We start from the raw sequence: 26,509 nt of genomic DNA on the forward strand, positions 1-26,509 counted from the left end.
CCTGGTTGGTTATGAGGCACTGTATAACATCGACCCTGACGCCCGGCGGGGTACTGCTTTGCTCTACCGATCAGAATTCACTCCATCCCATGTTACCACGCTACCCAACGGTCGCGTCCTTGCATGTATCCTTCAAGATGTCCTTTTTCTAAATGTCTATGCTCCTTCAGGTGCTAACCACAGGCATGATAGAACAACACTTTTTCAGTCTGATCTCCCCCCTTTCTTAGCAGCTCGTCGCCCTATCGTCTTTGGCGGAGACTTCAACTGTGTGGTAGCCGGAGTTGACCAGGTCCCGACGCCTATGCGGTGTGAAGCGCTCGCTTCACTCCTTCAGGCGGCTGACCTTACTGATACGTGGCGCCACTTCCATCCCGCCTACACGCAATTTACCCACATCTATCCCACTGGAGCCAGCCGTATTGATCGTGTTTATGTCTCGGCTGATTTGACTCCCGCCCTTTGTGCCGTCCAAGTCATACCCGTGGCCTTTAGTGACCACTGTGCGTACTCGTGTTCCTTGCGTATCGCGGGTCCCGTCCCGGTTCCTCGTGGCACCTCTTGGAAAATGAATACCCTTCATCTATCCCTGCCCGAACTTCGTGCTCTCGTCACGAAAACGTGGCAGGATTGTCTCGTGGACACTTCCCGGTACCCTACCACGGTGGTTTGGTGGCTCCGCTGTGCGAAGCCCCGGCTGCGACGTGTTATCCGGCAATATAGTCGCGACGTCGCCCACTGGAAACGTAGCACGTTGGCCTTCTATCAGCAGTGTCTCACTGACGCCCTGACTCTTCCTGCTGACAGGTACGATCAGCTCCACATGCGCCTCAACAAAATTAAGGCGCAAATCCTTCGCTTCTCTCGGGAGAAGGCCGATGGTATGGTGGTGCGGTGTCGTTCTGCATCCCTGATTGAAGGCGAGGAGCCATCCATTTATCACCTTGCCTCTGAACGAACTCGTGCCAAGAAGAACACCATTCTGCGCCTTAAGACAGACGATGGTGCGCGTATCACGGACAACCGTGACGTCCTCCAACACCTGACGGACCATTTCACGCACCTCTTCCAGGATGTTGAGGTCGACGTCGCCGCCCAACGTGCACTAGTCAGTGGGGTGCCAACTTCTTTGGATCGTCATGACCGCGGCTCTTTAACCGAGCCCCTGACACTCGCTGACCTCACATCTGTCCTCCGTGCCTGTCCGGGACGCAAGTCACCTGGCCCCGACGGTCTCCCTTATGAGTTCTACCAACAATTTTGGGACCTGCTCGGCGACCGTTTCTGCAAAATGTGCGAGGAGATTTTTGCTGGATGCGACTTACCCGCCGAATTTTTATCTGGACGTATTGCCCTTATTCCAAAGGTGACTGGTCACTGTCGAGCTCAAGACCTGCGTCCTATCACTGTCCTTAACACTGACTATAAGTTGGTGGCACGATGCGTGGCCTCTCGTCTCAAACAGGCGATGACTAAGGTTCTTTGCCCCACTCAATCCTGTGGCGTTTCGCGTCGGAACATCTTCACCGCCGCTTCCCTGTACCGCGATGTTGTCTTCCTCACCGCTGACACTCGCACTCCGGCTGCCATTCTTTCCTTGGACTTCGCCGGTGCCTTTGACAGGGTCTCGCACCCTTACCTGCTGGGCGTTATGTCGCGGATGGGTTTTGGGGAGCGCTTCATACGCATCATCAGGCACTTCTTGGATGGGGCGAATTCCACTATCGTGGTGAACGGTTGCCGGTCGCGCCCCATTCCCATCAGGCGGTCAGTTCGACAGGGGTGTCCCTTGTCGATGTATTTGTTTGCCTTAGCGCTGGACCCCTTGCTGCGTGACATTGGCCGGTTGGTCGACGGTGTCGCTCTCCCAGGCGTCACCTTCCGCTGTGCAGCCTACGCCGATGACGTTGGTGTGTTCGTTGCTAACGCCAGGGACATCGATTCCGTTCGCCGCGTTCTCGACGTTTATGAACGGGCCTCCGGTGCTCAGTTAAATCCCAACAAGACCGTGTTGCTTCCGCTAGGGCCACGATCATTGACCGTCGAACGCCCCTGGTACCGCGTTGTGGGGGAACAGCGTATCTTGGGTCTTGAGGTGACTGCCTGTCCGCAGCGTATGTTAACCCTCACGTGGCGGCGGCTTCTCACACGCATCAGGGGCCTTTGCGTGAGCCACGCTGATCGACGGCTCGACCTCCATCAACGCATCCAGCTGATTAATGGTTATCTCCTCTCACGGGCATGGTATGTCGCCCAACTCCTTACGCTGCCGAAGCAGATCGGCCGAGCCATCTCGCAAGCAGTATACTGGCTCTTGTGGCGGCATGCGCTGTTCAAGGTTGATGCGCTGACCTGTACGTTGCCGAAGGCCGATGGCGGCCTCGGCCTCATTGACTTTTCCCGGAAATGTGCGGCCCTTCTGATACACCGTGTCACCGCTTTGCGCGAAGCCGACCCCGGTGGGACTACAGCGGTCCTCTTCGACCGTTATCGTCCACACTCGGCGCGTGCACCGGTCTGTTTGACGCATATTCCGTTCCGGCTGACGACGGTCAGAGACTATTACTTCCACCGCAGTTATGTCCTCACAGTGGCCACTGACAAGGCACGCACGTCGAAGCGCCTTTACCAGGCACTCCGAGGCCAGCCCACGCCACATAAATTAGAGGACAGACGACCGTCGGTCATCTGGCGCCAAGTTTGGGCTAATATTAACAACTCAGCCCTTCCCACCGCAGTTTCGGCGCTATGGTACCGTGTAGTCAACAATTTAATCCCCACTAACCATCGCCTGGCGGCCATCCGCCTACGACCCTCGGCTGCTTGCGGCCGCTGTGGTGACGTTGACACCAGGGAGCATCGCCTCCTCTGCCCCCACGTCACAGAAGTGTGGGCCCTTGCACGTGTGCTCATAGCGCTGATCGGTGGGACGACGCCAGCAAATGTGTCCACCGACTGGTTCCTTACACCTGATCTTCAAACACAACCCCGACCAAGACGTAACGCAATGGTGTGGCTCTTGGGCCACACCATTTTCACGATCTACGACCTTTCCCTCGCCGATGCTGTCTCTTTCATGGACTACCTGTGGAGCCAGCATCGCGTGGCGGAATCTGCTCGAAACTATACGACCACTTTTGCCCGGTATTTGAAAATTGCAATGATCCATGGATATCAAACGGTGTTCCAGGTTGCCTAGGGCGCCTTGTCCAGGCATTGCCTAGGATTGCCCCTGGTTTTTTGCACCAATCTCTGACTTGACTCACCCCAGATTCGCAATTGGAACAATTATTGCAAAAACTTTATTGGAAAAATAGGAATCACGCAATCAATCTTAGAAGCTTATTCCTTAGTTAATTCTCTAGGCGATGGGATTATCTCGCCAGTTTCATTTTCCCTTGTGTGTGCTGCCGTCCCTGTTTTTAATTTCCTTTCATTTCTAGCTTTCTTTCTTTCTTCCTTTTTGGTTCTCAACTCACTATTTCTTCACACCTGCAGAGCGAGGTGTCTTTCTGAGTACAGTGTCGTCGCCCACTGCGGCATAGCAGAGTATGCCCCTCGCTTTTAATTTCGTTCCTGGCAACAAGTCTTGCTACTCCATGCACCCTGTGCGTGCTGCGTCGACACTCTAGGATGGCGGCATTTTTTGGAGAGGACAAGGTAGGGCTGTAGGGGAGGAAGGAGGAAGAAAAAAAAAAAAAAAAAAAAAAAAAAAGTGTAGTATCTGTTCTTATCAGCTTAATATCTGATACGTCCTGCATCGCAGGACCAGAATATTAAACTCATTTTTGGCTCATGACGGAGTGCTAGGGGCTTGCTCCACCTCTGTCGCGGGTTGGCCCGGCATTGCAGTACCGCCGGGATCGGCCCACCTAAAATTAATTAAAACACAGCCTGAAATGGGTTAATATTCTGCAGTGATCAGATATTCCGCTGGTAGCAAAACTTGTTGTAGTTGTCGATTTGCCCAGTAGTTAGCTGCTTACACACCTCGATTTCTTGTAATTAATTTAACATTATCTTACGAAGTTTATTTATTTTTTTTTTTTTTTTATTTTTTTTTTTTTTTTTTTTTTTTTTGCGGTTAGCCGGAACGCTCTTGCAGCCGCATTACACTAGGCTGGTAATTTATATGGGCACAGAAGAGTGCCTTCGGATGCCTCGTTGGCGTCACATATGGTCCGGCCACAGATAATTTTAATTACATTTTTTGGAGTTATATCCTTAGCTCCTCGCGAACGTCGTCGTCGCCGCCGCACGCACGCAGAATACGTGTGTACACACGTATGCAGTAGGCGGTGGACGATGTAAGCACTCGGCTAGGTGTAGCTCGCGCCGGCCTCGCGCCGGTGTAGCTCGCGCCGGCCTGGCGCTGCTGTGGGGCGGCCTCACGGCTTCTCCACTGCCCTGGCAGCCGGCGGCGTTCAAATGGGAGTCGCAGTTTACTGTTCGCCATGGAGGGTAGTACTGGGCTGTTGACGAGTGCTCTCGCGAATTCTCCTTCCTTCCGGCACTTGCTTTTGCGATGTTTTCGACGGTCGCCTGTTGCCATATCGGCCCGTACCACCGTGTGTCACTCCCACATGTGGAGCGCACACGCTGCAAGCATTTAGGCCCTTCGACTTGCGGTTTTTCCTTATCGCTTCTCGGCCTTTTGGCTAAGATCAAAGTGTAGTATCTGTTCTTATCAGCTTAATATGGGCTGATATGGGCTGATTTCTGCACCGGGAAGCGGTCGCTTTTATTCTCCTGTTTCAGGTCCGCGACCTGAACAATGGAGCTTGTGGTGACGCTGCCGGCGGAGGTCTTCCGCTGCCGGATCTGCTTCGTCACCAAGGCTGCCGGGAGACCTACTTTTGGCGAGTACAAGGACCACTCGGCCCTTCTCCGCCACTATAGGAGGCTGCACGACCCGGAAACGGTTCCCGTTTTCGAGTGTCAGTTTTGCGGCCGACGCGACCCGCGGCTGAAGACGCTGCGGTTACACCAGCGGCTCTGCAATGCAGATTCCGCAACCCCCGGCGCTGCCAGTCGGGGGAGAGTGAGTATGGGACACGATGCCGTGTCTGGCTGTCTGGGGCACCCAGAGAGGTCAGCCGGCGGGAGGTCACAGGCGAGGGCCCCCGAAGCTAGTAGGACAGGCCCTTCGTCCTTAGTTAGTGCTGGGCGAAAGCCACAGGCGAAAGCGGCTCGGGAAGTTAGTACCATAGGCCGCCTAGCCTTAGATAATAGAGAGGGGCTATGGCCACAGCCCAGTCCGGTCCCCGAAGCTAGTAGGACAGACCGGCTGGACTTAGGATTAACATACGCGGCGGTCCTGACCCGCAGCAGCGTGGTGGGCTCACAGGCTGCCTTGCCCTCACCCTGTGTGAGTGTGCAGGCGTCTGCGACGCCCAGGACGGCGGTGGTTGCCACCCCCGCGTCGTGTGTACTCTGTGTGCGCACGCCGAGGAGGTCTGGCATCCCCCTGCCGACACGCTCCGCGACGTCACCCGCGTCGCCACGAGTGCCGAGCGCAAGTTCGGGAGGTGAAGGCAGCACGCTGCCGACGCCTGCCGCCGAACGCGTCGCTCCGGCCAGAGGCGCAGTGTCCGGCATGGGCCGCGGCTCGCCGCCGCCCGCGCCGGCCATTGCACCCAGTGGCGTACGCTGGCCACGTCGTGCGGCTGCCGCAGGCGCCTCCCGCCCGCCATCTGTCGGGAGCGTGGGTACCGGCCTGGGACTGCCGCCCGCATTCGCTACGCCGCCAACAGGTGGCTCTGCGGTGCGGGTGGGCAGTGGCAGGCAGGCTGCCTCGCTCGCCGCGACCGTTGGTGTTGTCATTCACGGCGCAGCCGCGCCGCCGGTTGACGCACCAAAGGCCGCGCGCCCGGCGGATGCACCGGATGGTGTGGTGCTTGTGCGGTCGCAGACGTACACGCGCCGCGTTTCCTCTGCCCTGCCGGCGGTTACGTCGAGTGACGCCCGTCACTCCGTCTCCGTTCAGGCAGGGAGTGCTACTAAACAAGCAGCCTCTGTTTCAGACAACGAGTGGCACGTAGTCACCCCACGGAGGGACAGACGCCGTGCTGCAGGACGCAGACCACCGCCCCCGGACCGACGGCGCATCATACCGCCCAGTCCGCGTAACAGCGGCCCGGCGCGAGCCAACGCGCCTGGGCGGCCGGCGCGAGCTACACCTCGTGTATCTCGCGCCGGCGGCAGGGCGCGGGCGACCGCTGGGCCATCTGTTGGCGGCGCGGCGAACAACAGCCGCGGTGCGCTGGGCCCGAGCGCCAGGCCGGCGCGAGCTACACCTCGAGACGCCCGGCCGGCGCGGGCTACACCGGCCACCCCTACGACCACTGCGCCATCTGGTAGCGATCGTCGGGCACCCAGTCCACGTAGCAGCGGCCCGGGGCGAGCCGGCGCGTCCGGTCAGCCGGCGCGAGCTACACCCCGTGTTTCTCGCGCCGGCGGCGGGCCGCTGGCGACCGCCGGGCCATCTGTTGGCGGCGCGGCGAACACCAGCCGCGGTGCGCCCGACCCGAGCGCCAGGCCGGCGCAAGCTACACCGGCCCCTGCTGCTACCGCTGCGCCACCTGTCACCAGCGCGGCAATCGAAAGCAGCACTGAGCGGCCCACGCCAGATGGCAGCACGGCACCACCACCGACGCAGACGACGGAGCGGCGCGACGTGAACGGAGGGACTGCAAATGCGTCTCCCAGAACTGGCAGCAAGAAGAGGAGACGCCGACGCCGTAACACCCGGCCCAGTCCCAACCTTCCGCCGCAAGGCTCCCGTCCTACACCAGACCTGACAGGCCCCCCTGTACCCTCCGAACAGGGCGCAACTGAGGCAGCTCCGCCCCCCCCTCCCTCGGCCGACTCTCGGCTAACGGAGAGGCAGCGGCGCTGGCTGGCGGCCCTGGAGAGCGTCCACGACAAGCAGTGGGACGCATTCGTCGCGGTCGTCGAGGACTTCATCTCCGAGATCGCCGAGACGAAGCCACAACGCCAGGCAGCCGGAGGACGACAGGATGGGCCACCAGCAGCAGCGCACCGCGGCCAGGGCCGCGCCGACGCTGCTGCCAATCCCCCTCCCCCTGCCCCTACACGCGGCCGCGGTGGGCGGCGCGGTGGACGTGGCGCACGGCGCGCGGCGGCCGCCGAGCGTCGGTACGACGCGAATGCAGCGTCTGAGATTCAGAAGCTGTACCGCGCGGACCGGCGCAAGGCGATGCAGCGCGTCCTTGGCGAGACGTCGCCGTACTGCCAAATCGATGGCAACGTGCTCATGGAGCACTTTAAGGTAATATATTCCAAATCCGACTTTTCTGTTACAGATGCACCAGCTGCTGTCCCGGACTTTGCCGCCACCACGCCTCCTGATGTCAGCGAGGAGGTCCTGCTGCCGATCACACCTTCAGAGGTGCAACAGCGGCTCCAGAAGGCGAGCAATACTGCTCCTGGGGCAGACGGAGTCACCTACTCGGACTTGCGACGTGAGGATCCTGGCTGCCACGTGCTAGCTAAGATCTTCTCGCGCTGCTGGAAAGAGCGGAAGACTCCGGTGCAGTGGAAAATATCCACTACCGTCCTCATCCACAAGAAAGGGGACGTCTCGGACGTGACAAACTGGCGGCCTTTAGCATTGAGCTCTACCATCTCTAAGCTCTTTGCTGCAATCGTTGCGGACCGCACTTCTCTCTGGGCAGAGCGGTTGAACCTGCTCTCCCCAGAACAGAAGGGCTTCCGCACGTTTGAAGGCTGCTACGAGCACAACTTCATTGTGCAGACGGCAATTGACGATGCAAGGCGCAGGGGAGGCCAAGCATGCTTTGCTTGGCTTGATCTGGCGAATGCTTTCGGTTCAGTGCCTCACGCTCACCTCCTTGGAGTACTGAGCAGGATGGGACTACCAGAGCAATTGCACCATCTAATTGCCGACATGTACGATGGTTGCTCCACCCGCGTCCGTACATCTGACGGACTAACGGAGGAGATAGAGATCCAGGCAGGGGTCAAGCAGGGCTGTCCACTGTCGCCCATCGTCTTTAATCTCGCGCTCGAGCCGGTACTTCGCGCCGCAACCTCACTCAGAAATGAGTGTGGTATTCCGCTTAGCGGCGTCAGTGTGAGTGCACTGGCGTATGCGGACGATATCGTGCTTCTGGCGCGGGATTCGGAGGCGATGCAGACGCTCCTCAATGTTGTGGGTGAGGCGGCGACGTGGGCCGGGCTTACCTTCAAGCCGTCGAAGTGTGCCACGCTTCACATCCGCCGTCGGCAGACGCTAGGCTCGGTATTCGCCCTGCAAGGGGGAGAACCAGCCGTGCTCGGTGCGGGTGACGCCTACCTCCATCTTGGCGTTCCCACCGGGTACAAAGTCACGCAGACGCCAACGGATGCGATCGCGGCAATTCGACGCGACTTGCAGCACCTGGACGCTTCCCTGCTGGCTCCCTGGCAGAAGATTGACGCTGTGCGTGTCTTTCTCCTCCCTAGGCTTGACTTTGTCATGCGGGGCGGAGCGGTACGCAAGGGGCCGCTATCTGCACTCGACAAGGCAGTGAAAGCGGCTGTCAAATCATGGCTGTTCCTCCCACAGCGTGCGTCCACCGAACAGCTGTACCTCGCGCTGGGAGAGGGAGGATGCGGCCTGACGCCGCTCGCGGACGCTGCGGACATCTCCACCATCGTCCATGGCTTCCGCATGCTGCACTGCGACGACGCCACCGTCCGCGACATCGCCTGGGCCACTCTAACTACGGCCGCGCGCCGCCGACTGGGGAGGGAGCCGAGTCGTTCCGACTTGGCCACCTACCTTAGCGGCAGCACTGAGGGTGACCTCGCACGCGACGGAGGTGACATCCAGTCACTGTGGACGCGCGTCAGGAACGCCACAAGGCGCCTAGCGCCGCGTGGCGTCACCTGGCGCTGGAGTGAACTGCTTTCCGAGTTGCAGGTGGAGGTCGGCGGCCGACCCGCCATCGCTGACGACGCGGAACACGGCGGCATCGGAGGGGTGACGCAGCCGGCCACGGAGGGGACGGCGCCTGGGACTACACGACACCTCGAAGATGGCGGCGATGGACCGCAGCACGATGATGACAGCGTGGGACGCACCGCCAACACTGGCGTCGAGCATGTCCGGGTGGGAGGGGGCGCCAAACGTCTTCTCTCGCGGACGCTCCGCGAGTGTCTGAGGCAGCGCCTGCGCCACATTCTACTCAGGAAACCGGACCAGGGGAAGGTGTTCGAGTGCACCAGGGAGTCCACAGCGTCCAACCACTTCATAGCGGGAGGCAAATACACCCGCTTCGCAGACTGGCGCTTTATCCATCGCGCCAGGCTCGGAGTCGTGCCTCTGAACGGTTGTCGCCGCTTTGATGGGCGGGCCAACAACAACAAAGCCTGCCGACGCTGTGGCCACAACAACGAGACGCTCCCGCACGTAATTAACGCGTGCATGGTGCACTCAGCAGCCCTGCAGTATCGCCACAACGCGGTCCTCAACCGCCTCGCGACAGCAGTCGCAGGGCGGCCAAGAAGAGGAAACACTGCTGTTCCTGACATCAGGATCAACCAAGCCGTCATAGGGGACAGCAGTGGGCTGCGTCCGGACCTCGTAATAACTGACGAGGTCGCGAAGACTGTAACCATCGTCGATGTGACAATCCCCTTCGAGAACAGGCGGATTGCGCTCGACAACGCTCGGCAACTGAAGAGGATAAAGTACGCCGACGTTGCGCGCGGATTAGCCGCTCGCGGCTATTCCGTCACTGTCGACGCCCTGGTTGTCGGCAGTCTGGGGGCGTGGGACCGCCAGAACGATGCAGTGCTTCGGCACCTAGGCATCGCTAGCCGCTACTGCCAACTGATGCGGCGGCTGATGGTGTCTGACACCATCAAGTGGTCCCGCGACATTTACGTGGAACACATTACTGGCCACCGCCAGTATGTGTCCCCCTAGACTGTGGCATGCTCTGACGTCAGGCTGCGAGACCTTCGAGACTGCAGTCGTCGGAGAACTTCGAGGTCGGTGCCTTCGTGACGTCGGCGTCGAGATTCTGCTCCACGACGCGGGACCGCGGCGCTACACCATCTTCGCGCCGCACTGCAGCAGTGCCGAGTCAGTAGCGGTGCGTGCGGTGCTGCCTGGTGCCCCTCCCTCCGTGGTGTCCGCCGAATATGGCCCCCACCTCGGTTGGCGCGGTGCTGGGCGGCGCCGAACGTGTGCCTACTGCCCGGCAGTCTCCAGCCAGCGTGGGAAGCAACGCCCTCCTGCCACGACACCCCGGTGACGTCTGCCGCAAGGCGGACAGAGGGGAGAAGTCCGGCTGTGTGTGACCCGCCTGCGTGCGTGGCACACCAGCCGCTGGCAGCCGTGCATGTGCAGTGTGCTGTCAGGGCATGGAGAAGAATGCAATAAATAAAATAGACCCTAAAACTAGGTCCAAACTTTCCCCAGTGTGAATTATCTAAGGCCGCGCCTATCGCGGAATTAACCTTAAGGTAATATACTTAAGCATCCGCGCCTAACGCGGTCTTCCAATATTTAAGTAGTGGGCTTAACCCACGAATTAGAATAAGATTCAACTATTTAAGTGCGGTTAAAACCGTTTACTATATATTTTAACTTAAAATTTTCATTAAATTTGTAATACTCGATTTATATAGAGTCATGAATATTCTTTCTTAAATTTATACTTCTTAAAACTGTAACTAAGAATTATCTCGGAAAATAAAAATCTGTTCTTATCAGCTTAATATCTGATACGTCCTGCATCGCAGGACCAGAATATTAAACTCATTTTTGGCTCATGACGGAGTGCTAGGGGCTTGCTCCACCTCTGTCGCGGGTTGGCCCGGCATTGCAGTACCGCCGGGATCGGCCCACCTAAAATTAATTAAAACACAGCCTGAAATGGGTTAATATTCTGCAGTGATCAGATATTCCGCTGGTAGCAAAACTTGTTGTAGTTGTCGATTTGCCCAGTAGTTAGCTGCTTACACACCTCGATTTCTTGTAATTAATTTAACATTATCTTACGAAGTTTATTTATTTTTTTTTTTTTTATTTTTTTTTTTTTTTTTTTTTTTTTTGCGGTTAGCCGGAACGCTCTTGCAGCCGCATTACACTAGGCTGGTAATTTATATGGGCACAGAAGAGTGCCTTCGGATGCCTCGTTGGCGTCACATATGGTCCGGCCACAGATAATTTTAATTACATTTTTTGGAGTTATATCCTTAGCTCCTCGCGAACGTCGTCGTCGCCGCCGCACGCACGCAGAATACGTGTGTACACACGTATGCAGTAGGCGGTGGACGATGTAAGCACTCGGCTAGGTGTAGCTCGCGCCGGCCTCGCGCCGGTGTAGCTCGCGCCGGCCTGGCGCTGCTGTGGGGCGGCCTCACGGCTTCTCCACTGCCCTGGCAGCCGGCGGCGTTCAAATGGGAGTCGCAGTTTACTGTTCGCCATGGAGGGTAGTACTGGGCTGTTGACGAGTGCTCTCGCGAATTCTCCTTCCTTCCGGCACTTGCTTTTGCGATGTTTTCGACGGTCGCCTGTTGCCATATCGGCCCGTACCACCGTGTGTCACTCCCACATGTGGAGCGCACACGCTGCAAGCATTTAGGCCCTTCGACTTGCGGTTTTTCCTTATCGCTTCTCGGCCTTTTGGCTAAGATCAAAGTGTAGTATCTGTTCTTATCAGCTTAATATCTGATACGTCCTGCATCGCAGGACCAGAATATTAAACTCATTTTTGGCTCATGACGGAGTGCTAGGGGCTTGCTCCACCTCTGTCGCGGGTTGGCCCGGCATTGCAGTACCGCCGGGATCGGCCCACCTAAAATTAATTAAAACACAGCCTGAAATGGGTTAATATTCTGCAGTGATCAGATATTCCGCTGGTAGCAAAACTTGTTGTAGTTGTCGATTTGCCCAGTAGTTAGCTGCTTACACACCTCGATTTCTTGTAATTAATTTAACATTATCTTACGAAGTTTATTTATTTTTTTTTTTTTTTTATTTTTTTTTTTTTTTTTTTTTTTTTGCGGTTAGCCGGAACGCTCTTGCAGCCGCATTACACTAGGCTGGTAATTTATATGGGCACAGAAGAGTGCCTTCGGATGCCTCGTTGGCGTCACATATGGTCCGGCCACAGATAATTTTAATTACATTTTTTGGAGTTATATCCTTAGCTCCTCGCGAACGTCGTCGTCGCCGCCGCACGCACGCAGAATACGTGTGTACACACGTATGCAGTAGGCGGTGGACGATGTAAGCACTCGGCTAGGTGTAGCTCGCGCCGGCCTCGCGCCGGTGTAGCTCGCGCCGGCCTGGCGCTGCTGTGGGGCGGCCTCACGGCTTCTCCACTGCCCTGGCAGCCGGCGGCGTTCAAATGGGAGTCGCAGTTTACTGTTCGCCATGGAGGGTAGTACTGGGCTGTTGACGAGTGCTCTCGCGAATTCTCCTTCCTTCCGGCACTTGCTTTTGCGATGTTTTCGACGGTCGCCTGTTGCCATATCGGCCCGTACCACCGTGTGTCACTCCCACATGTGGAGCGCACACGCTGCAAGCATTTAGGCCCTTCGACTTGCGGTTTTTCCTTATCGCTTCTCGGCCTTTTGGCTAAGATCAAAGTGTAGTATCTGTTCTTATCAGCTTAATATGGGCTGATATGGGCTGATTTCTGCACCGGGAAGCGGTCGCTTTTATTCTCCTGTTTCAGGTCCGCGACCTGAACAATGGAGCTTGTGGTGACGCTGCCGGCGGAGGTCTTCCGCTGCCGGATCTGCTTCGTCACCAAGGCTGCCGGGAGACCTACTTTTGGCGAGTACAAGGACCACTCGGCCCTTCTCCGCCACTATAGGAGGCTGCACGACCCGGAAACGGTTCCCGTTTTCGAGTGTCAGTTTTGCGGCCGACGCGACCCGCGGCTGAAGACGCTGCGGTTACACCAGCGGCTCTGCAATGCAGATTCCGCAACCCCCGGCGCTGCCAGTCGGGGGAGAGTGAGTATGGGACACGATGCCGTGTCTGGCTCTCTGGGGCACCCAGAGAGGTCAGCCGGCGGGAGGTCACAGGCGAGGGCCCCCGAAGCTAGTAGGACAGGCCCTTCGTCCTTAGTTAGTGCTGGGCGCAAGCCACAGGCGAAAGCGGCTCGGGAAGCTAGTACCATAGGCCGCCTAGCCTTAGATAATAGAGAGGGGCTATGGCCACAGCCCAGTCCGGTCCCCGAAGCTAGTAGGACAGACCGGCTGGACTTAGGATTAACTTACGCGGCGGTCCTGACCCGCAGCAGCGTGGTGGGCTCACAGGCTGCCTTGCCCTCACCCTGTGTGAGTGTGCAGGCGTCTGCGACGCCCAGGACGGCGGTGGTTGCCACCCCCGCGTCGTGTGTACTTTGTGTGCGCACGCCGAGGAGGTCTGGCATCCCCCTGCCGACACGCTCCGCGACGTCAACCGCGTCGCCACGAGTGCCGAGCGCAAGTTCGGGAGGTGAAGGCAGCCCGCTGCCGACGCCTGCCGCCGAACGCGTCGCTCCGGCCAGAGGCGCTGTGTCCGGCATGGGCCGCGGCTCGCCGCGGCCCGCGCCGGCCATTGCACCCAGTGGCGTACGCTGGCCACGTCGTGCGGCTGCCTCAGGCGCCTCCCGCCCGCCATCTGTCGGGAGCGTGGGTACCGGCCTGGGACTGCCGCCCGCATTCGCTACGCCGCCAACAGGTGGCTCTGCGGTGCGGGTGGGCGGTGGCAGGCAGGCTGCCTCGCTCGCCGCGACCGTTGGTGTTGTCATTCACGGCGCAGCCGCGCCGCCGGTTGACGCACCAAAGGCCGCGCGCCCGGCGGATGCACCGGATGGTGTGGTGCTTGTGCGGTCGCAGACGTACACGCGCCGCGTTTCCTCTGCCCTGCCGGCGGTTACGTCGAGTGACGCCCGTCACTCCGTCTCCGCTCAGGCAGGGAGTGCTAATAACCAAAAAGCTCCTGTTACAGATCATGAGTGGCACGTAGTCACCCCACGGAGGGACAGACGCCGTGCTGCAGGACGCAGACCACCGCCCCCGGACCGACGGCGCATCATACCGCCCAGTCCGCGTAGCAGCGGCCCGGCGAGAGCCAACGCGCCTGGGCGGCCGGCGCGAGCTACACCTCGTGTATCTCGCGCCGGCGGCAGGGCGCGGGCGACCGCTGGGCCATCTGTTGGCGGCGCGGCGAACAACAGCCGCGGTGCGCCGGGCCCGAGCGCCAGGCCGGCGCGAGCTACACCTCGAGACGCCCGGCTGGCGCGGGCTACGCCGGCCACCCCTACGACCACTGCGCCATCTGGTAGCGATCGTCGGGCACCCAGTCCGCGTAGCAGCGGCCCGGGGCGAGCCGGCGCGTCCGGTCAGCCGGCGCGAGCTACACCCCGTGTTTCTCGCGCCGGCGGCGGGCCGCTGGCGACCGCCGGGCCATCTGTTGGCGGCGCGGCGAACACCAGCCGCGGTGCGCCCGACCCGAGCGCCAGGCCGGCGCAAGCTACACCGGCCCCTGCTGCTACCGCTGCGCCACCTGTCACCAGCGCGGCAATCGAAAGCAGCACTGAGCGGCCCACGCCAGATGGCAGCACGGCACCACCACCGACGCAGACGACGGAGCGGCGCGACGTGAACGGAGGGACTGCAGCTGCGTCTCCCAGAAATGGCAGCAAGAAGAGGAGACGCCGACGCCGTAACAACCGTCCCAGTCCCAACCTCCCGCCGCAAGGCTCCCGTCCTTCACCAGACCTGACAGGACCCCCTGTACCCTCCGAACAGGGCGCAACTGAGGCAGCTCCGCCCCCCCCTCCCCCGGCCGACGCTCGGCTAACGGAGAGGCAGCGGCGCTGGCTGGCGGCCCTGGAGAGCGTCCACAACCAACCGTGGGACGCATTCGTCGCGGCCGTCGAGGATTTCATCGCCGAGATCGCCGAGACGAAGCCACAACGCCAGGCAGCCGGAGGTCGACAGGATGGGCCACCAGCAGCAGCGCACCGCGGCCAGGGCCGCGCCGACGCTGCTGCCAATCCCCCTCCCCCTGCCCCAACACGCGGCCGCGGTGGGCGGCGCGGTGGACGTGGCGCACGGCGCGCGGCGGCCGCCGAGCGTCGGTACGACGCGAATGCAGCGTCTGAGATTCAGAAGCTGTACCGCGCGGACCGGCGCAAGGCGATGCAGCGCGTCCTTGGCGAGACGTCGCCGTACTGCCAAATCGATGGCAACGTGCTCACGGAGCACTTTAAGGTAATATACTCTAAATCCGACTTTTCCGTTACAGATGCACCAGCTGCTGTCCCGGACTTTGCCGCCACCACGCCTCCTGATGTCAGCGAGGAGGTCCTGCTGCCGATCACACCTTCAGAGGTGCAACAGCGGCTCCAGAAGGCGAGCAATACTGCTCCTGGGGCAGACGGAGTCACCTACTCGGACTTGCGACGTGAGGATCCTGGCTGCCACGTGCTAGCTAAGATCTTCTCGCGCTGCTGGAAAGAGCGGAAGACTCCGGTGCAGTGGAAAATATCCACTACCGTCCTCATCCACAAGAAAGGGGACGTCTCGGACGTGACAAACTGGCGGCCTTTAGCATTGAGCTCTACCATCTCTAAGCTCTTTGCTGCAATCGTTGCGGACCGCACTTCTCTCTGGGCAGAGCGGTTGAACCTGCTCTCCCCGGAACAGAAGGGCTTCCGCACGTTTGAAGGCTGCTACGAGCACAACTTCATTGTGCAGACGGCAATTGACGATGCAAGGCGCAGGGGAGGCCAAGCATGCTTTGCTTGGCTTGATCTGGCGAATGCTTTCGGCTCAGTGCCTCACGCTCACCTCCTTGGAGTACTGAGCAGGATGGGACTACCAGAGCAATTGCACCGTCTAATTGCCGACATGTACGATGGTTGCTCCACCCGCGTCCGTACATCTGACGGACTAACGGAGGAGATAGAGATCCAGGCGGGGGTCAAGCAGGGCTGTCCACTGTCGCCCATCGTCTTTAATCTCGCGCTCGAGCCGGTACTTCGCGCCGCAACCTCACTCAGAAATGAGTGTGGTATTCCGCTTAGCGGCGTCAGTGTGAGTGCACTGGCGTATGCGGACGATATCGTGCTTCTGGCGCGGGATTCAGAGGCGATGCAGACGCTCCTCAATGTTGTGGGTGAGGCGGCGACGTGGGCCGGGCTTACCTTCAAGCCGTCGAAGTGTGCCACGCTTCACATCCGCCGTCGGCAGACACTAGGCTCGGTATTCGCCCTGCAAGGGGGAGAACCAGCCGTGCTCGGTGCGGGTGACGCCTACCTCCATCTTGGCGTTCCCACCGGGTACAAAGTCACGCAGACGCCAACGGATGCGATCGCGGCAATTCGACGCGACTTGCAGCACCTGGACGCTTCCCTGCTGGCTCCCTGGCAGAAGATTGACGCTGTGCGTGTCTTTCTCCTCCCTAGGCTTGACTTTGTCATGCGGGGCGGAGCGGTACGCAAGGGGCCGCTATCTGCACTCGACAAGGCAGTGAAAGCGGCTGTCAAATCATGGCTGTTCCTCCCACAGCGTGCGTCCACCGAACAGCTGTACCTCGCGCTGGGAGAGGGAGGATGCGGCCTGACGCCGCTCGCGGACGCTGCGGACATCTCCACCATCGTCCACGGCTTCCGCATGCTGCACTGCGACGACGCCACCGTCCGCGACATCGCCTGGGCCACTCTAACTACGGCCGCGCGCCGCCGACTGGGGAGGGAGCCGAGTCGTTCCGACTTGGCCACCTACCTTAGCGGCAGCACTGAGGGTGACCTCGCACGCGACGGAGGTGACATCCAGTCACTGTGGACGCGCGTCAGGAACGCCACAAGGCGCCTAGCGCCGCGTGGCGTCACCTGGCGCTGGAGTGAGCTGCTTTCTGAGTTGCAGGTGGAGGTCGGCGGCCGACCCGCCATCGCTGACGACGCGGAACACGGCGGCATCGGAGGGGTGACGCAGCCGGCCACGGAGGGGGCGGCGCCTGGGACTACACGACACCTCGAAGATGGCGGCGATGGACCGCAGCACGATGATGACAGCGTGGGACGCACCGCCAACACTGGCGTCGAGCATGTCCGGGTGGGAGGGGGCGCCAAACGTCTTCTCTCGCGGACGCTCCGCGAGTGTCTGAGGCAGCGCCTGCGCCACATCCTACTCAGGAAACCGGACCAGGGGAAGGTGTTCGAGTGCACCAGGGAATCCACAGCGTCCAACCACTTCATAGCGGGAGGCAAATACACCCGCTTCGCAGACTGGCGCTTTATCCATCGCGCCAGGCTCGGAGTCGTGCCTCTGAACGGTTGTCGCCGCTTTGATGGGCGGGCCAACAACAACAAAGCCTGCCGACGCTGTGGCCACAACAACGAGACGCTCCCGCACGTAATTAACGCGTGCATGGTGCACTCAGCAGCCCTGCAGTATCGCCACAACGCGGTCCTCAACCGCCTCGCGACAGCAGTCGCAGGGCGGCCAAGAAGAGGAAACACTGCTGTTCCTGACATCAGGATCAACCAAGCCGTCATAGGGGACAGCAGTGGGCTGCGTCCGGACCTCGTAATAACGGACGAGGTCGCGAAGACTGTAACCATCGTCGATGTGACAATCCCCTTCGAGAACAGGCGGATTGCGCTCGACAACGCTCGGCAACTGAAGAGGATAAAGTACGCCGACGTTGCGCGCGGATTAGCCGCTCGCGGCTATTCCGTCACTGTCGACGCCCTGGTTGTCGGCAGTCTGGGGGCGTGGGACCGCCAGAACGATGCAGTGCTTCGGCACCTAGGCATCGCTAGCCGCTACTGCCAACTGATGCGGCGGCTGATGGTGTCTGACACCATCAAGTGGTCCCGCGACATTTACGTGGAACACATTACTGGCCACCGCCAGTATGTGTCCCCCTAGACTGTGGCATGCTCTGACGTCAGGCTGCGAGACCTTCGAGACTGCAGTCGTCGGAGAACTTCGAGGTCGGTGCCTTCGTGACGTCGGCGTCGAGATTCTCCTCCACGACGCGGGACCGCGGCGCTACACCATCTTCGCGCCGCACTGCAGCAGTGCCGAGTCAGTAGCGGTGCGTGCGGTGCTGCCTGGTGCCCCTCCCTCCGTGGTGTCCGCCGAATATGGCCCCCACCTCGGTTGGCGCGGTGCTGGGCGGCGCCGAACGTGTGCCTACTGCCCGGCAGTCTCCAGCCAGCGTGGGAAGCAACGCCCTCCTGCCACGACACCCCGGTGACGTCTGCCGCAAGGCGGACAGAGGGGAGAAGTCCGGCTGTGTGTGACCCGCCTGCGTGCGTGGCACACCAGCCGCTGGCAGCCGTGCATGTGCAGTGTGCTGTCAGGGCATGGAGAAGAATGCAATAAATAAAATAGACCCTAAAACTAGGTCCAAACTTTCCCCAGTGTGAATTATCTAAGGCCGCGCCTATCGCGGAATTAATCTTAAGGTAATATACTTAAGCATCCGCGCCTAACGCGGTCTTCCAATATTTAAGTAGTGGGCTTAACCCACGAATTAGAATAAGATTCAACTATTTAAGTGCGGTTAGAACCGTTTACTATATATTTTAACTTAAAATTTTCATTAAATTTGTAATACTCGATTTATATAGAGTCATGAATATTCTTTCTTAAATTTATACTTCTTAAAACTGTAACTAAGAATTATCTCGGAAAATAAAAATCTGTTCTTATCAGCTTAATATCTGATACGTCCTGCATCGCAGGACCAGAATATTAAACTCATTTTTGGCTCATGACGGAGTGCTAGGGGCTTGCTCCACCTCTGTCGCGGGTTGGCCCGGCATTGCAGTACCGCCGGGATCGGCCCACCTAAAATTAATTAAAACACAGCCTGAAATGGGTTAATATTCTGCAGTGATCAGATATTCCGCTGGTAGCAAAACTTGTTGTAGTTGTCGATTTGCCCAGTAGTTAGCTGCTTACACACCTCGATTTCTTGTAATTAATTTAACATTATCTTACGAAGTTTATTTATTTTTTTTTTTTTTTTATTTTTTTTTTTTTTTTTTTTTTTTTTGCGGTTAGCCGGAACGCTCTTGCAGCCGCATTACACTAGGCTGGTAATTTATATGGGCACAGAAGAGTGCCTTCGGATGCCTCGTTGGCGTCACATATGGTCCGGCCACAGATAATTTTAATTACATTTTTTGGAGTTATATCCTTAGCTCCTCGCGAACGTCGTCGTCGCCGCCGCACGCACGCAGAATACGTGTGTACACACGTATGCAGTAGGCGGTGGACGATGTAAGCACTCGGCTAGGTGTAGCTCGCGCCGGCCTCGCGCCGGTGTAGCTCGCGCCGGCCTGGCGCTGCTGTGGGGCGGCCTCACGGCTTCTCCACTGCCCTGGCAGCCGGCGGCGTTCAAATGGGAGTCGCAGTTTACTGTTCGCCATGGAGGGTAGTACTGGGCTGTTGACGAGTGCTCTCGCGAATTCTCCTTCCTTCCGGCACTTGCTTTTGCGATGTTTTCGACGGTCGCCTGTTGCCATATCGGCCCGTACCACCGTGTGTCACTCCCACATGTGGAGCGCACACGCTGCAAGCATTTAGGCCCTTCGACTTGCGGTTTTTCCTTATCGCTTCTCGGCCTTTTGGCTAAGATCAAAGTGTAGTATCTGTTCTTATCAGCTTAATATCTGATACGTCCTGCATCGCAGGACCAGAATATTAAACTCATTTTTGGCTCATGACGGAGTGCTAGGGGCTTGCTCCACCTCTGTCGCGGGTTGGCCCGGCATTGCAGTACCGCCGGGATCGGCCCACCTAAAATTAATTAAAACACAGCCTGAAATGGGTTAATATTCTGCAGTGATCAGATATTCCGCTGGTAGCAAAACTTGTTGTAGTTGTCGATTTGCCCAGTAGTTAGCTGCTTACACACCTCGATTTCTTGTAATTAATTTAACATTATCTTACGAAGTTTATTTATTTTTTTTTTTTTTTATTTTTTTTTTTTTTTTTTTTTTTTTGCGGTTAGCCGGAACGCTCTTGCAGCCGCATTACACTAGGCTGGTAATTTATATGGGCACAGAAGAGTGCCTTCGGATGCCTCGTTGGCGTCACATATGGTCCGGCCACAGATAATTTTAATTACATTTTTTGGAGTTATATCCTTAGCTCCTCGCGAACGTCGTCGTCGCCGCCGCACGCACGCAGAATACGTGTGTACACACGTATGCAGTAGGCGGTGGACGATGTAAGCACTCGGCTAGGTGTAGCTCGCGCCGGCCTCGCGCCGGTGTAGCTCGCGCCGGCCTGGCGCTGCTGTGGGGCGGCCTCACGGCTTCTCCACTGCCCTGGCAGCCGGCGGCGTTCAAATGGGAGTCGCAGTTTACTGTTCGCCATGGAGGGTAGTACTGGGCTGTTGACGAGTGCTCTCGCGAATTCTCCTTCCTTCCGGCACTTGCTTTTGCGATGTTTTCGACGGTCGCCTGTTGCCATATCGGCCCGTACCACCGTGTGTCACTCCCACATGTGGAGCGCACACGCTGCAAGCATTTAGGCCCTTCGACTTGCGGTTTTTCCTTATCGCTTCTCGGCCTTTTGGCTAAGATCAAAGTGTAGTATCTGTTCTTATCAGCTTAATATGGGCTGATATGGGCTGATTTCTGCACCGGGAAGCGGTCGCTTTTATTCTCCTGTTTCAGGTCCGCGACCTGAACAATGGAGCTTGTGGTGACGCTGCCGGCGGAGGTCTTCCGCTGCCGGATCTGCTTCGTCACCAAGGCTGCAGGCAGGCCAACTTTTGGGGAGTACAAGGACCACTCGGCCCTTCTCCGCCACTACAGGAGGCTGCACGACCCGGAAACGGTTCCCGTTTTCGAGTGTCAGTTTTGCGGCCGACGCGACCCGCGGCTGAAGACGCTGCGGCTACACCAGCGGCTCTGCAATGCAGATTCCGCAACCCCCGGCGCTGCCAGTCGGGGGAGAGTGAGTATGGGACACGATGCCGTGTCTGGCTCTCTGGGGCACCCAGAGAGGTCAGCCGGCGGGAGGTCACAGGCGAGGGCCCCCGAAGCTAGTAGGACAGGCCCTTCGTCCTTAGTTAGTGCTGGGCGAAAGCCACAGGCGAAAGCGGCTCGGGAAGCTAGTACCATAGGCCGCCTAGCCTTAGATAATAGAGAGGGGCTATGGCCACAGCCCAGTCCGGTCCCCGAAGCTAGTAGGACAGACCGGCTGGACTTAGGATTAACTTACGCGGCGGTCCTGACCCGCAGCAGCGTGGTGGGCTCACAGGCTGCCTTGCCCTCACCCTGTGTGAGTGTGCAGGCGTCTGCGACGCCCAGGACGGCGGTGGTTGCCACCCCCGCGTCGTGTGTACTCTGTGTGCGCACGCCGAGGAGGTCTGGCATCCCCCTGCCGACACGCTCCGCGACGTCAACCGCGTCGCCACGAGTGCCGAGCGCAAGTTCGGGAGGTGAAGGCAGCACGCTGCCGACGCCTGCCGCCGAACGCGTCGCTCCGGCCAGAGGCGCTGTGTCCGGCATGGGCCGCGGCTCGCCGCGGCCCGCGCCGGCCATTGCGCCCAGTGGCGTACGCTGGCCACGTCGTGCGGCTGCCGCAGGCGCCTCCCGCCCGCCATCTGTCGGGAGCGTGGGTACCGGCCTGGGACTGCCGCCCGCATTCGCTACGCCGCCAACAGGTGGCTCTGCGGTGCGGGTGGGCGGTGGCAGGCAGGCTGCCTCGCTCGCCGCGACCGTTGGTGTTGTCATTCACGGCGCAGCCGCGCCGCCGGTTGACGCACCGAAGGCCGCGCGCCCGGCGGATGCACCGGATGGTGTGGTGCTTGTGCGGTCGCAGACGTACACGCGCCGCGTTTCCTCTGCCCTGCCGGCGGTTACGTCGAGTGACGCCCGTCACTCCGTCTCCGCTCAGGCAGGGAGTGCTATTAACTCAAAAGCTCCTGTTGCAGATCATGAGTGGCACGTAGTCACCCCAAGGAGGGACAGACGCCGTGCTGCAGGACGCAGACCACCGCCCCCGGACCGACGGCGCATCATACCGCCCAGTCCGCGTAACAGCGGCCCGGCGCGAGCCAACGCGCCTGGGCGGCCGGCGCGAGCTACACCTCGTGTATCTCGCGCCGGCGGCAGGGCGCGGGCGACCGCTGGGCCATCTGTTGGCGGCGCGGCGAACAACAGCCGCAGTGCGCTGGGCCCGAGCGCCAGGCCGGCGCGAGCTACACCTCGAGACGCCCGGCCGGCGCGGGCTACACCGGCCACCCCTACGACCACTGCGCCATCTGGTAGCGATCGTCGGGCACCCAGTCCGCGTAACAGCGGTCCGGGGCGAGCCGGCGCGTCCGGTCAGCCGGCGCGAGCTACACCCCGTGTTTCTCGCGCCGGCGGCGGGCCGCTGGCGACCGCCGGGCCATCTGTTGGCGGCGCGGCGAACACCAGCCGCGGTGCGCCCGACCCGAGCGCCAGGCCGGCGCAAGCTACACCGGCCCCTGCTGCTACCGCTGCGCCACCTGTCACCAGCGCGGCGATCGAGGGCAGCACTGAGCGGCCCACGCCAGATGGCAGCACGGCACCACCACCGACGCAGACGACGGAGCGGCGCGACGTGAACGGAGGGACTGCAGCTGCGTCTCCGAGAACTGGCAGCAAGAAGAGGAGACGCCGACGCCGTAACAACCGGCCCAGTCCCAACCTCCCGCCGCAAGGCTCCCGTCCTACACCAGACCTGACAGGCCCCCCTGTACCCTCCGAACAGGGCGCAACTGAGGCAGCTCCGCCCCCCCCTCCCCCGGCCGACACTCGGCTAACGGAGAGGCAGCGGCGCTGGCTGGCGGCCCTGGAGAGCGTCCACAACCAACCGTGGGACGCATTCGTCGCGGCCGTCGAGGATTTCATCGCCGAGATCGCCGAGACGAAGCCACAACGCCAGGCAGCCGGAGGTCGACAGGATGGGCCACCAGCAGCAGCGCACCGCGGCCAGGGCCGCGCCGACGCTGCTGCCAATCCCCCTCCCCCTGCCCCTACACGCGGCCGCGGTGGGCGGCGCGGTGGACGTGGCGCACGGCGCGCGGCGGCCGCCGAGCGTCGGTACGACGCGAATGCAGCGTCTGAAATTCAGAAGCTGTACCGCGCGGACCGGCGCAAGGCGATGCAGCGCGTCCTTGGCGAGACGTCGCCGTACTGCCAAATCGATGGCAACGTGCTCACGGAGCACTTTAAGGTAATATATTCTAAATCCGACTTTTCCGTTACAGATGCACCAGCTGCTGTCCCGGACTTTGCCGCCACCACGCCTCCTGATGTCAGCGAGGAGGTCCTGCTGCCGATCACACCTTCAGAGGTGCAACAGCGGCTCCAGAAGGCGAGCAATACTGCTCCTGGGGCAGACGGAGTCACCTACTCGGACTTGCGACGTGAGGATCCTGGCTGCCACGTGCTAGCTAAGATCTTCTCGCGCTGCTGGAAAGAGCGGAAGACTCCGGTGCAGTGGAAAATATCCACTACCGTCCTCATCCACAAGAAAGGGGACGTCTCGGACGTGACAAACTGGCGGCCTTTAGCATTGAGCTCTACCATCTCTAAGCTCTTTGCTGCAATCGTTGCGGACCGCACTTCTCTCTGGGCAGAGCGGTTGAACCTGCTCTCCCCGGAACAGAAGGGCTTCCGCACGTTTGAAGGCTGCTACGAGCACAACTTCATTGTGCAGACGGCAATTGATGATGCAAGGCGCAGGGGAGGCCAAGCATGCTTTGCTTGGCTTGATCTGGCGAATGCTTTCGGTTCAGTGCCTCACGCTCACCTCCTTGGAGTACTGAGCAGGATGGGACTACCAGAGCAATTGCACCATCTAATTGCCGACATGTACGATGGTTGCTCCACCCGCGTCCGTACATCTGACGGACTAACGGAGGAGATAGAGATCCAGGCAGGGGTCAAGCAGGGCTGTCCACTGTCGCCCATCGTCTTTAATCTCGCGCTCGAGCCGGTACTTCGCGCCGCTACCTCACTCAGAAATGAGTGTGGTATTCCGCTTAGCGGCGTCAGTGTGAGTGCACTGGCGTATGCGGACGATATCGTGCTTCTGGCGCGGGATTCAGAGGCGATGCAGACGCTCCTCAATGTTGTGGGTGAGGCGGCGACGTGGGCCGGGCTTACCTTCAAGCCATCGAAGTGTGCCACGCTTCACATCCGCCGTCGGCAGACACTAGGCTCGGTATTCGCCCTGCAAGGGGGAGAACCAGCCGTGCTCGGTGCGGGTGACGCCTACCTCCATCTTGGCGTTCCCACCGGGTACAAAGTCACGCAGACGCCAACGGATGCGATCGCGGCAATTCGACGCGACTTGCAGCACCTGGACGCTTCCCTGCTGGCTCCCTGGCAGAAGATTGACGCTGTGCGTGTCTTTCTCCTCCCTAGGCTTGACTTTGTCATGCGGGGCGGAGCGGTACGCAAGGGGCCGCTATCTGCACTCGACAAGGCAGTGAAAGCGGCTGTCAAATCATGGCTGTTCCTCCCACAGCGTGCGTCCACCGAACAGCTGTACCTCGCGCTGGGAGAGGGAGGATGCGGCCTGACGCCGCTCGCGGACGCTGCGGACATCTCCACCATCGTCCACGGCTTCCGCATGCTGCACTGCGACGACGCCACCGTCCGCGACATCGCCTGGGCCACACTAACTACGGCCGCGCGCCGCCGACTGGGGAGGGAGCCGAGTCGTTCCGACTTGGCCACCTACCTTAGCGGCAGCACTGAGGGTGACCTCGCACGCGACGGAGGTGACATCCAGTCACTGTGGACGCGCGTCAGGAACGCCACAAGGCGCCTAGCGCCGCGTGGCGTCACCTGGCGCTGGAGTGAGCTGCTTTCTGAGTTGCAGGTGGAGGTCGGCGGCCGACCCGCCATCGCTGACGACGCGGAACACGGCGGCATCGGAGGGGTGACGCAGCCGGCCACGGAGGGGACGGCGCCTGGGACTACACGACACCTCGAAGATGGCGGCGATGGACCGCAGCACGATGATGACAGCGTGGGACGCACCGCCAACACTGGCGTCGAGCATGTCCGGGTGGGAGGGGGCGCCAAACGTCTTCTCTCGCGGACGCTCCGCGAGTGTCTGAGGCAGCGCCTGCGCAACCTCCTACTCAGGAAACCTGACCAGGGGAAGGTGTTCGAGTGTACCAGGGAATCCACAGCGTCCAACCACTTCATAGCGGGAGGCAAATACACCCGCTTCGCAGACTGGCGCTTTATCCATCGCGCCAGGCTCGGAGTCGTGCCTCTGAACGGTTGTCGCCGCTTTGATGGGCGGGCAAACAACAACAAAGCCTGCCGACGCTGTGGCCACAACAACGAGACGCTCCCGCACGTGATCAACGCGTGCATGGTGCACTCAGCAGCCCTGCAGTATCGCCACAACGCGGTCCTCAACCGCCTCGCGACAGCAGTCGCTGGGCGGCCAAGGAGAGGAAACGCTGCTGTTCCTGACATCAGGATCAACCAAGCCGTCATAGGGGACAGCAGTGGGCTGCGTCCGGACCTCGTAATAACTGACGAGGCCGCTAAGACTGTGACCATCGTCGATGTGACAATCCCCTTCGAGAATAGGCGGATTGCGCTCGACAACGCTCGGCAACTGAAGAGGATAAAGTACGCCGACGTTGCGCGCGGATTAGCCGCTCGCGGCTATTCCGTCACTGTCGACGCCCTGGTTGTTGGCAGTCTGGGGGCGTGGGACCGCCAGAACGATGCAGTGCTTCGGCACCTAGGCATCGCTAGCCGCTACTGCCAACTGATGCGGCGGCTGATGGTGTCTGACACCATCAAGTGGTCCCGCGACATTTACGTGGAACACATTACTGGCCACCGCCAGTATGTGTCCCCCTAGACTGTGGCATGCTCTGACGTCAGGCTGCGAGACCCTCGAGACTGCAGTCGTCGGAGAACTTCGAGGTCGGTGCCTTCGTGACGTCGGCGTCGAGATTGTCCTCCACGACGCGGGACCTGCGGCGCTACACCATCTTCGCGCCGCACTGCAGCAGTGCCGAGTCAGTAGCGGTGCGTGCGGTGCTGCCTGGTGCCCCTCCCTCCGTGGTGTCCGCCGAATATGGCCCCCACCTCGGTTGGCGCGGTGCTAGGCGGCGCCAAACGTGTGCCTACTGCCCGGCAGTCTCCAGCCAGCGTGGGAAGCAACGCCCTCCTGCCACGACACCCCGGTGACGTCTGCCGCAAGGCGGACAGAGGGGAGAAGTCCGGCTGTGTGTGACCCGCCTGCGTGCGTGGCACACCAGCCGCTGGCAGCCGTGCATGTGCAGTGTGCTGTCAGGGCATGGAGAAGAATGTAATAAACAAAATAGATCCTAAACTAGCTCCAACCTTCCCCGTTCTGAAATTATCTAAGGCCGCGCCTTAATCTTAAGGTAATATACTTAAGCATCCGCGCCTAACGCGGCCTTCCAATATTTAAGTAGTGGGCTTAACCCACGAGTTAGAATAAGGTTCAATTACTTAAGTGCGGT

The 26,509-nt window shown here is 59.9% G+C and overlaps 3 protein-coding genes, 4 non-coding genes and 4 pseudogenes across 7 annotated transcripts; all 11 read left to right on the top strand.

Annotated features, from left to right (window-relative positions):
• The first annotated feature begins 3,702 nt into the window (after positions 1-3,702).
• LOC126421218 (U2 spliceosomal RNA) lies at positions 3,703-3,877 on the top strand (annotated as a pseudogene).
• Positions 3,878-4,638: 761 nt separating this feature from the next.
• LOC126423866 (U2 spliceosomal RNA) lies at positions 4,639-4,750 on the top strand (annotated as a pseudogene).
• Positions 4,751-7,219: 2,469 nt separating this feature from the next.
• On the top strand, positions 7,220-9,955 carry LOC126479612 (uncharacterized). The gene has a single exon (XM_050103803.1). It carries the CDS (start codon positions 7,220-7,222, stop codon positions 9,953-9,955), a length of 2,736 nt encoding a protein of 911 aa, XP_049959760.1.
• Positions 9,956-10,688: 733 nt separating this feature from the next.
• Positions 10,689-10,887, top strand: LOC126423301 (U2 spliceosomal RNA). The gene has a single exon (XR_007576138.1). It is a non-coding gene; the product is annotated as a U2 spliceosomal RNA (small nuclear RNA).
• A 759-nt stretch (positions 10,888-11,646) lies between these two features.
• On the top strand, positions 11,647-11,839 carry LOC126420830 (U2 spliceosomal RNA). Its single transcript, XR_007576099.1, has one exon. It is a non-coding gene; the product is annotated as a U2 spliceosomal RNA (small nuclear RNA).
• A 760-nt stretch (positions 11,840-12,599) lies between these two features.
• On the top strand, positions 12,600-12,711 carry LOC126423877 (U2 spliceosomal RNA; annotated as a pseudogene).
• Positions 12,712-15,180: 2,469 nt separating this feature from the next.
• Positions 15,181-17,916, top strand: LOC126479767 (uncharacterized). The gene has a single exon (XM_050103816.1). The coding sequence runs from the start codon at positions 15,181-15,183 to the stop codon at positions 17,914-17,916; it is 2,736 nt and encodes a 911-aa protein (XP_049959773.1).
• A 733-nt stretch (positions 17,917-18,649) lies between these two features.
• On the top strand, positions 18,650-18,848 carry LOC126423312 (U2 spliceosomal RNA). Its single transcript, XR_007576139.1, has one exon. It is a non-coding gene; the product is annotated as a U2 spliceosomal RNA (small nuclear RNA).
• A 761-nt stretch (positions 18,849-19,609) lies between these two features.
• On the top strand, positions 19,610-19,802 carry LOC126420841 (U2 spliceosomal RNA). The gene has a single exon (XR_007576100.1). It is a non-coding gene; the product is annotated as a U2 spliceosomal RNA (small nuclear RNA).
• Positions 19,803-20,561: 759 nt separating this feature from the next.
• Positions 20,562-20,673, top strand: LOC126423910 (U2 spliceosomal RNA; annotated as a pseudogene).
• Positions 20,674-23,142: 2,469 nt separating this feature from the next.
• Positions 23,143-25,878, top strand: LOC126479925 (uncharacterized). The gene has a single exon (XM_050103829.1). It carries the CDS (start codon positions 23,143-23,145, stop codon positions 25,876-25,878), a length of 2,736 nt encoding a protein of 911 aa, XP_049959786.1.
• The last annotated feature ends 631 nt before the right edge of the window (positions 25,879-26,509 follow it).

The sequence above is a fragment of the Schistocerca serialis genome, chromosome 1 (assembly GCF_023864345.2).
Source record: "Schistocerca serialis cubense isolate TAMUIC-IGC-003099 chromosome 1, iqSchSeri2.2, whole genome shotgun sequence".
Classification (NCBI taxonomy): Eukaryota; Metazoa; Arthropoda; class Insecta; order Orthoptera; family Acrididae; genus Schistocerca; species Schistocerca serialis.